General features: G+C 39.5%; 1 protein-coding gene across 1 annotated transcript; it reads right to left on the reverse strand.

Moving 5' to 3' along the window:
• Positions 1–1278: 1278 nt before the first annotated feature.
• On the reverse strand, positions 1279–6923 carry LOC125554265 (ras-related protein Rab11D-like). The gene is made up of 2 exons (XM_048717842.1): positions 6587–6923; positions 1279–2021 (listed from the first exon to the last, which is right to left on the reverse strand). The coding sequence occupies exons 1-2, from the start codon at positions 6796–6798 to the stop codon at positions 1583–1585; spliced, it is 651 nt and encodes a 216-aa protein (XP_048573799.1). The 5' UTR covers positions 6799–6923; the 3' UTR covers positions 1279–1582.
• Positions 6924–11362: the final 4439 nt, after the last annotated feature.

Below are 11362 nucleotides of genomic sequence, written 5' to 3' on the forward strand. Positions count from 1 at the left end.
CAACTGCGTCGTAGCTAGGCTATGCCCCTCTTTCGTACCCCTAGTACTCATTGTCAGGATCCTAACCCCGACACCGAACACATCCATGGAACATGCGAGGAGACTGGTGAGGCGTGCTCCGGCCTCTCCCGATGGTGGCAGTGTGTAGGAGTCGGGGGAAGAGAGGAGGCTGGATCAGGGGGGCCCAGAGTCGTGGAAGCTGCACATGGGAGGTGGAAGAGGAAGGTGGGAGGTGGGGGTGGTGGTGGAGGAAGGGGAGAAGGGGGCGTGAGACGGTGGGAGGAGGAAAGGAGTGGACATGGGCAGCCGACAAAGGGGAATTTTCTGGAGTGCACGGGATATGCCAGGAACGGAGAAAATATCTATCTGCTTACCACACAGTGGAGAGGTGGGGATTAAACCTGCCCAAAACACAAAAACCAGTGAAGAACCTAAAGTAAATACCTGTTTTTCTATGTGTAGCTATGTTCTACTCCCTGCATCCCATAATATAAGGTGTTTTTGTATATTGCATATATGTGTTCTTAACACTATGTGTTAAAAAGTTGCTCCATTGCAAGAGTATTATTTTGGCGTCCAAAACGATGGGGGGATGTGCTCCTCAAGTGCCTATACAATGGGGCAATCAAAGGATGTGCTCCTAGGGTAGCTATGTTCTACTTCCGTCTTATTTTGGTGTACAAAATGATGGGGCAATCAAAGGGATGTGTTTACAGATAGTTATGTTTTCGTCTATCCCATAATATAAGATGTTTTGTAAGGAGAGTGGATTTTTGGAATCCGGATGTATTGAAGAACCTTATTTTAAATACTTTGAAAATCCAATTTAAGGTTTCAAAAATTCTGAAAAAAAAATTCTACGTGATCATATGGATGTATCTTACACATGTGTAAAGTTTGGTGATGAAATACGTAAATATGCAACCTATACAAAAATGACAAAATAGTGATTTCCAAATAATGAATAATGCATGCACTGTTCATCTTTTCAAAATCACGATTTTGTCATTTTTGTGCAATTCACATGGTTACTTTGGTTACTTATTTTAGCATCAAAATTTACACATGTGTATTATACATTCATATAAACATGTTGATTTGTTTCCAGAATTTTTTGAAACTTTAAAATAACATTTTGGCACAGTTCAAAAAATAGGGCTCCAATGCACCCGGGTTCGAAGTGACTTTTTGATTTTGTAAGCTCCGTCCCATTATATAATAAAACATCTTTCAAGCTAAGAGTTTTTTTTTCTTCTCCCGTAGCAACGCATCAGCATATGAGCTACGTAGTATATAATATATGTATAACATTACATAAAGGCTTGACGGTGTTCTGAGTCATACACGGCAATTGATAATCAATCCCACGGCTCGGACCTATGAAAAGGGACTTCATCTGCTCACTCCCTAACCTCATAGTCAGTGGAGATGAGTGCAAAATCTTGCTCTGCCACCGACCCCATCCGTCTCACCAAATGAACCAATACTTGAAACCTAAGACTATCTCAGTAGGGATCTATATCCAGACAGCGTGAATATTCTCAAAACACACACAAATCCAACAAATCTGGTAGCAGAGAGATTACATAGAACTGCAGCACTTGCTCTTTGGGATCTCCTGTGCTGGGCCTGGGACAAGAACCTTCTTGCCGGCCAGCGGCGGCGCAGCACCATTGGCCTTTGGGTCGGTCACAATGTTCTTCTTGCTGTGGATCTTGAAGATCTCTGACAAGACAGTCTGGAAGGCGCTTTCGACATTGGTGGCCTGCAGCGCGGACGTCTCCAGGAAGAAGAGGTTCTCCTTCTCAGCAAACTCTTTGGCATCCTCAGTGCTAACAGCCCGCTCATCTTCAAGGTCGCTCTTATTGCCAACCAGCATGATGACAATGTTTTTGTCTGCATGACCTCGGAGTTCCTCCAGCCAGCGAGGTATGTGGTCAAAGCTCTGGCGCTTGGTGATGTCATAGACTAGCAGAGCTCCCAAAGCGCCTCTGTAATATGCGCTCGTGACAGCTCTGTACCTGCGGTAATTGAAACAACCAGCATGTGAAGTTGGTAACTGGGCGTACAACAATGTTGAGCAAACATATCAAATAGTAGGACACTAAAGCTTCACGCCTTAACTAGAGAAAACCACAAATATTTTCTCCAACTCAACCAGCTAGGAATGTTGCCTTTTCCTACCCACAGTTCACAACTGCATGTGTAGTACAGTTCTCTAAAATATAACATCCAACTATAGACCTTGTAGGACGCAACCTATTCCACAGAATACAAGTGCAAAAACCAGACACGGTTTAAATAAGATGGAAAAAGTAAAAGCAGCCAGAAACAACAAAGCTCTGGTGGCAAAAAAAATAGATACGTAAGCAGCACATGACCTGGTTTTAGAGAACAAGTTACAGGAGGAAAAGCTAGTGAAAGCATTTGAATAAAACATTGCAAGTAGTTGTTCATTCTCGTAGCCTACAATAGGAAAGCATCTGAGAACACCCAAAGAAATTGCTACAAGTAGTTGCCCAATTTTGGAACTTTGAACTATATAAATTTGAGGGTAATTATGCTTGTGCGCAGTTCAAGAGATCAGTGGCAGATAAAAAGTGGGTAACTGACAATGGGCTACACGCTTGCGTGGCTAGACAATTTAATATATATTGTTATATATATTTTTCTTTAGAAAATGTCATGCAATCAACCATCATTCAAAACATATTTGAAATGAATGTCTCGTGGAAACATGATCACACCTCAATGGTAATATTGATGTTAAGTGCACCAGCTTGTTATGATAAACATGACCAACATAAGACCAAGTGCATCATGTTTATCTTCTTACTAATAGTTTTTTGATGAAATTTTTACTAACTACTCTCCTACTTGAGCCTCATGATCTTTCTGTGTCCACCCACCTCATTGGATTTGTCAAACTTGGATTTGTTATGATGATTTTCAATTGTTACAGCGTCATGCATCTATATGCTTCCTCCCTAGTTAATCTTAGACTTAACTCTATGTCAAGTGACCATCTATTCTCAAATATGTATTTGACAATAAATCATCTCACTTTCATCACTGACTGTTCTTTCTCATATTGTCTATGCTGTTTTGCATTGACCTTTTTTAGCACAACTGAAATGTCCCATTGCATACTTCCATAATTCATTGTTTAAAAGTTATTTGCTTGTTTTTCAAGTCCCTCTCATCATAGTTTTTTTTCCTAATCATGCCCCTGTTTTTGCGTATTTCTCCTACCCATACATTCAAGGTTATTATCAGTCAGCCTCCTCACCTCATTTCAGCACCTTCTGGACTTAAATTTAGGCTGATGTTTATCATATTGCTAGACATGTCAAACTGTTATCTTCCAAAAATACAATTATAAGTGCATATTCACTGGGAAAAAATGAACATCTATCTCACTCCGCTTCGAATTAAAATCTTTATGTGGTTCGTCCATAAAGAAGTCATTCTGACCAAAGATAACTTGGTGAAAAGGAATTGGGTTGGTAACTCCAGGTGCTTTTTTTGTGATCAAAATGAATCGATTAAACACCTCTTTCTCGAATGTCCTCTTGCAAAATTATTATGTCGATCAATTCATATAGCTTTTAACATTCATCCCCCAAGGAGCATAAACACGTTATTTGGGACGTGGCTTAATGGAGTGGGCATACACATAGCTAAACATATTCGGATAGGAATATGTGCACTATTCTGGGCTATATGGAACACTAGGAATAATATGATTTTTAATGGGACAAAATCCACTAATTTTTTGCAGGTTATCTACAGAGCTACAGCTTGGATCCGTATGTGGTCGTTACTCACTCATGCGGACTTTAGGGAGCTTTTGGTTATTGGGTGCAACCGCTGGGAGATGGTAGCACGGGCTATCTTCAGCCGATTTGGATGGCGAGCTAATAATAGGCTAGGTGTGTAGGCATTGTAGCTTGTTCTTTATCGCCGGATGTGGCACTTTTCAGTTCTATATCACCGGATGTGGCACTTTTTAGATTTATTTTTTTGACTTCTGCTCAGATTATGAGCTTCTTTGGACCTTAAGACTTTGTTACGTTTTTATTCAATAATATGGCTGCATGCATCGATTGATGCAGAGGCCGGGGGTCATCCTCCTTTTCAAAAAAAAAAACTTAAAGCCACCATTGTGTCCGCCTTAGCAATAAAGACAAATACTCCCCCCGATCCAAATTAATTGTCGCAGCTCTAGTACAACTTTAGTATACTTTGTACTGAAGTTGTACTAGAGCTACAACAATTAATTTGGATCGGGGGGAGTATATGATTTGCTATTTGGCAATTTATACGATGCAATACTTACTCTGCCCACGTAATTAGATGGCGTTCAACATATTGGCATGGTTTCCAATATGCATCTTTTACCATTGGTTTTGCAGCCACATGCTACTAAATAATTAAAAAAACATTATTAATGATGAATGGTACTATGAAATTTTACTTTGCCAATATGTTTTTTCTGTATCTGTTGGTAGTCCAACTTAAAACAAATCGACCACGCACATTCTTGGAAGCCAAATACTTTCAAACGAGGGGTGAAAATATGTGAAAGTCATATGTTTACGAACCCATAAGTACCCTAAACCTACGTACAACATGTTTATTAATTGCTGACTTAAGTCATGATGTCATTACATCTAGTACATGCTGGATCTAATTGGTTCTATTGGTGGCTCGCTGCTGGTTTTGTTTGTTTATTACTATTATATAGGACGTCTCAAAAAAAATTGTAGCTCAGAGATGTGTACATAGTTTGATTTTAAATCTCTAACATTATAATTAGGACCCACCATAACAGTCGATGTAGCAGATAATTTGGTCTATGGGGACACGTGTGGTGGCTTGTTTGCCCCTTGTTTTAATAATATAATAATAATAGATGAATTGAAACTTAAAGACCATATCAGGAAAGTAAAGTACAAACACAGCTAAAGGAACTAAACGAATTCAAGAGACAAATCCCAGAAATTATAAACTAAATATTTGTACCCCAAGTCTCCTGATTGGAAATCACAGGAGAGATCTAAGTCGCATTTTTTCGACTTCAAGAATAAATTATGCCTTAGTTTTGGCTCCACTGAAATATTCAAGAATAGCATTAATTTTTAAAGAAATAAGCCATAAATTATTAAATTTAATGCAACACTTGGTTTTTTCCACAAATAACAATGTAACAATGATACTTTAGTTAATTTCACTAGTATGTCAGTCCAACAGCTGTCAACTGGTTGCACACTATCATAAATAACTAACTCAGAAACAGGCATATCAATGTTTTGGCTCATTCACAAAACATATCAGATTGTTCTTCTAGAAGTACAAGCACTTTGGCCACCCTTTTTCCATGAGATCATAGAGGGGAATGAGCGTGGCATGACCTTATTATTTGCAATTAAAGAATCTAACTCAAATGAGTAATGAGTGAGAGACGAGTCACCAAGTTAATGACTGTAAGGTAATCAAACGATCACATGTACACACGTTTGATTTGCAAATCAACTTTGCTGCTCCTGTCTAGTCAAGAATATTAACTGGATAAGGACTGGTAGGTTCGTGAAAATTTGTTAACTTGTTTCTCAAGCACGATCTAATGCTTTCAATAGAAAAATGTCATTCGACATCACTGAATAGGATACAATGAGGATTCACATGCCATGAGAATGTACGAGACTCTTTTCCATCAACAAACTTAAAAAAAGAGGATGTGCCAAAAACTCTAGTGACTCATGTGCAACAGTACCAAGTATTTGCACCTCAAAAGTGAAATAATCTTCTATAAACAAATTTAAATTAAAGGCAGAGATAATAGGGGAATACTTTCTTCAACTAAAAGAACAGATGTAGCTGATAAGGCAAAGTATCATACATTTTCAATGTTAACCCATCCTATATTCCTATTATTCCAACTTGACTAATGCCAAATATATTCATCACCCATTCAACCAAAAGATTGTATCTCACAAGTCACAAGTAACAGACCACTTAAATACATAGAATATCCAATAAAAAATCTTGATTACCACCCATACCTTGCTAAATTTGACACCATTTACCGAAGCTGTTTTATTTAGTAGTAAATTTTCCATTCCGTGCTTACAAAATCTCATCTCCATCAATCCAACTAACAAGGCACACTTAATCTTAGCGACCAGACTTCAAGCTCAAGCATCGCATGGCGGATCTATGGTCTGTATCAAATTACCCTGCCCATTTGGCAGAGTGCAAGGCAAATCATCCACTTCAACCACGGTGGAGTAGAGATCTGCCATTTTAACAACCGTACGAAGGTATGGTGTACATCTATAGTGACCAAGACATTCTACAGAGCATAAACGCACAAACAAGGTAGCGATATAAAAGTAACAAAAATTACGGACTAGTCTGAACCATAACACAAGAGCGAACTGTGTTAGCTCACTACTCGGCACCAAGCAAGCCACACAGCGAAACACTGAGAAATCCTCAGGGAAATTGCCATGTCATGGGAGGGGGCAGATCTAAGCGAAAAGATGGGATGAAATCGAAGTGCAGGAGAGCAGTAGGTTCTTGCCTCTCCTGGCCGGCGGTGTCCCAGATCTGGGCCTTGACGGACTTGTGGTCGATGACGAGCGTGCGCGTCTGGAACTCGACACCGATGGTGGCCTTGGAGTCGAGGCTGAACTCGTTGCGCGCGAACCGCGCCAGGATCTGCGACTTGCCGACGGCCGAGTCCCCGATCAGCACCACTTTAAACACATAGTCCACCTTCTCCCCGCTCGCCATCGTCTTCGCTCGTGCAGAACGGCGGCGTTGGCGGCAGCCGGAGGACTGAGCGAGCGAGGCGTGTAGGTCGTGGAGGTGAAGTGCGCGTGGGCGCAGCGCTGCGTGTAGTTTGGGGTTTTGATTTGAGTCGAAGCGAGGCCAATTTTCGTGTTGAGTCAATTACACTGATGGTGTCACAACTTAGCGTAAATGGTTACTTTGATGTTAGAAGTTGTGATGTACATTGAAGTGGTGCAAAAACTTGGCATTAACATATAAATACGGTGCTTATCTCATTTATGTATGGAGTAGGTTCTTACTAGGCGCGTGGGGCCCGCTGTCAGCCATTGCAGCAGAGAGAAGGGGTGTGTGGCCTGATTTTTTGTAAAACACTCTCGAAATATTTATTTTCAAAAAAGCCCTGTCGACGTGGGAGTGGCAATTTTTTTCACCTCTATGAGGAGTGGGTCCCATCTGTCAGACCAGAGTGAAAATTAAATCAAAAAAGGAGGCTGCCTGGAGTCGAAGCCATGTCCGACTAGAAACCCCCAACACGGCTAACCAGTACGCCAACAAAATCTTATGTTTAATTTGGATCAGAAAACTATATGTACTAACCTGGCAGCATGGGGAGCTTTTACGGGCTGCAGATAGTACATATAGCTTTAAAATTTATTTGTAGAACATAACTAATAAAAAATATGTTCACATATTTGTGTGATACAGATATTATACATGAAAATGATTATTAGTAAATGATAACATTTAAGTATACATCCTTGCATGATATAAAAAATATTTAGTTAATATGGACATTTAATAAAATTAAAATAATTAATGAATACATAAATATTATATAGTCATGGCTTAGATTTAAATTATAGAAAATGAATATTCATATGAGCAGTTTAAATTATAAATTATCATTATTTTTTGTTATAAAAGCATTGAACTATACAAACGTGCATATAATTATTGAAATGTTGTATACCTAAAATAATTTTATGGATTGTAATTTAACTTTGTAAATTGTAAATTATGCAAACACTGTTATAATTCATAAATATTTTTTAAATAATATGTGAAATTTTTATAAACAGAAATATTCATTTATTATTTTTATTACTGAGATTATAATTTAGATTTTTTTTTAAAACACTTATAATTTTGATTCTTTCTACAGAAAAATAAAAAAGACTAACAGGTGCAGAAAAAGCCGCAAGATCTGCAGCTCATTTAACCTCCACCTGCGCTGCCATTACAATAGATAAAGTTTTTACCCGTTCCGAATGAAGAAAACTGAATGGGTGCAGTCGTTTGCCACCTCGTTTTCGTGGGCGTTGTTGTGGGTTCGATCCCCACCAGCCACATCTAGCAGGGAATTTTTTTAAAAAATATTTTGAGGGTGTTTTTAAAAAAATCAGGCCACATGGCCCTTCTCTCTGGTCGAGCGGCTGACAGCGGGCCCCGTGCGCCTAGTCAGCACATACTTCGTACATAAACGAGATAGACATCGTATTTACACGTTAATGTCAAGTTTTTGCACCACTTTAATGTACACCACAACTTCTAGCACCAAAGTGACCATTTGCGCCAAGTTGTAGCACCATCAGTGTAATTGACTCTATTTTGAACCTTTGGCGAAGTTTAGCCTGATCTGACAATCAGATCCATTTTCTACCATATGCGTCCAAACCTTCAGACGTAGGTTAAAGGTAGCCACCGTCAATCAACAGTTTTGAGGCTGACGTGTTCTAACGGCTCTATCACTGGTGTGGACAGCGGTAAGATGGTTAAAGCTACCGCCATCCTCCTTGGCGATAGGTGTGTCTGGTCCTACGTGTGCGTCAAGTTCTATAATAGAAGCGCGACATGATTTTATGATAGGGTTTCATATCCTACCGTCAGATGGTCTGATAGCAGGGTCCTCTCTAACCGCAAACTGAATGGGTGCAATGGTTTGCCACCTCGTTTCCGTGGGCGTTGTTGTGGGTTCGATCCCCACCAGCCACATCTAGCAGGGAATTTTTTTAAAAAATATTTCGAGGGTGTTTTTTAAAAAAATCAGGCCACATGGCCCTTCTCTCTGGTTGAGCGGCTGACAGCGGGCCCCGTGCGCCTAGTCAGCACATACTTCGTATATAAACGAGATAAACATCGTATTTGCACGTTAATGTCAAGTTTTTGCACCACTTTAATGTACACCACAACTTCTAGCACCAAAGTGACCATTTGCGCCAAGTTGTAGCACCATCAGTGTAATTGACTCTGTTTTGAACCTTTGGCGAAGTTTAGCCTGATCTGACAATCAGATCCATTTTCTACCATATGCGTCCAAACCTTCAGACGTAGGTTAAAGGTAGCCACCGTCAATCAACAGTTTTGAGGCTGACGTGTTCTAACGGCACTATCACTGGTGTGGACAGCGGTAAGATGGTTAAAGCTACCGCCATCCTCCTTGGCGATAGGTGTGTCTGGTCCTACGTGTGCGTCAAGTTCTATAATAGAAGCGCGACGTGATTTTATGATAGGGTTTCATATCCTACCGTCAGATGGTATGATAGCAGGGTCCTCTCTAACCGCAAATTGTAAAGATTTTACGGTAAATTGTGAGAACCTACAGCCATAGTCCCTACAGGTAGGGTATTCTGTTATTTTTTAGAAGAACTTGATTATTTCAGTTACAAATATGAATGATAGTTCAACGCGGAAGTAATAGTGTTTGCAAATCAAAATATGATGATCTCACATATTTTTTTTAAAAATAAAACATCCTCTTTATTTATTAGTAATAATGGTTATATCGTCTATAAGAAAATTTACAATTTTGTTCATAAGTTCCTCAAAACAATCCTTTGTCTCAGAAAATTTAGCCACTCTAGCAATTTCATGAGCTACTTTATTTGCCACCCTATTATAGTGTTCAAATCTAACTAACAAAAAATCACAAGCCATAAAATAACAATCATCAAACACAACTGCCGCCGCTCCCGCTATATGTCCTCAACTCTTCATTGTGTCAATTACTTTCATATTGTCGAAGTTAACAACAAGTCGGTTGCATCCCGCCTTTTGTGCAAGTAATATGCTAAAACATAGTGCCATGGCTTCCGATGTTAAAATATCTGCACACCAATCCATCTTCCAATTCTCTCCAACAATAAATCTTTCGTTGCCATCTCTAAGTACAGCTTCCGTTGTGCCTCTAAGCATGTCTTGATTGAAAGAAGCATCGACATTTAATTTCATAAAACCTAGAGGGGGTCTCGTCCATCCCTCTATTCTATTTGTTGCCTTGGAGGATTGGGCAAAAACATAGTTTGTCGTTATAGCACTGGCTGCCATCGCCTGGTATTTATGGTGGAAAAGACGTTCGCTAGTCCATCAGGGGAAGACCCAAGATGCATACCAAATTGGCCACAACGTTTGTCTTATCAAATCTTCATCCCAGCAATTGTTGATTGGATCTATAAGATCAGAAACTTTTGTTAGAAGCTGCCCTCTTCTAGGAGTGATAATTTTCCTATTGGCCCCATTCGGAATCCATGAATCTCTCCAGATATCAATATTTTGTCAATTTCCAACTCTCCAAATATAACAATTTTTTAGAGAATCCACTCCTGCCATAATGCTTTGCCAAGTGTAAGAAGATCCTTTTTTAAGACTCTATTCATTAAATCTCCATCCGGATAGTATTTATCTCTCAAAATGGTGACACATAAGGAATCAGGATTATCAAGCAGGCACCACGCTTGTTTGGCTAACAAGGCCAAATTGAAGCAATGTATATCTTGAAAACCCATTCCTTCTTGGTTTTTTGATACACACATCTTTCACCATGTCATCCAATGCATTCTCTTCTGATTGTCTTCGTCACCCCACCAGAAATGCGACATCGCGTCAATGATTCCTTTGCATATTTTTTTAGGAATTTTAAAGACGGACATTGCATGAGTTGGGATAGCTTGTACAACCGATTTGAGAAGGATTTCCTTTCCTCCTGCTGATAGCAGCTTTTCCTTCCAACCACCGATTTTCATAACAATTTGATATATTAAGAATTGGAAGCAATCACTTTTGTCCATACCTACATTTGAAGGCAGACCTAAATATTTGTCATTGAGAGCTTCAGTCATAATGTTTAGAATAGTACATATATGCGCCTTATCTTCCACTTTTATGTTGGGACTAAAAAATATACTAGATTTTTCAACACTCACCCTTTGCCCTGATGCAGCACAATAAGCATCCAAAATTGATTTCAGTGCCTCCGCATTCATCAAATTAGCTTGCATCAGGATTAATGAATCATCCCCGAAGAGGAGATTTGAAATAGATGGGGCATCTCTGCTAACTTTAATTCTATAAATACTTCCATTCTCCTCTGCATTAACTAGGAGTGATGTCAGGCCTTCCGTACATAACAAAAATAAATACGGGGAGAGAGGGTCTCCCTGCCTCAATCCTCTAGATGGTTTGAAGCTCTCAGTTTCTTCCGTGTTAAAACAAACTCGGTGTTCCACCGAGGACACACATTGCATTATTAAATTCACCCATTCCTGCTCAAAGCCTAGTCTCAGCATGA

Source organism: Triticum urartu, chromosome 1 (assembly GCF_003073215.2).
Source record: "Triticum urartu cultivar G1812 chromosome 1, Tu2.1, whole genome shotgun sequence".
NCBI classification, from domain to species: domain Eukaryota; kingdom Viridiplantae; phylum Streptophyta; class Magnoliopsida; order Poales; family Poaceae; genus Triticum; species Triticum urartu.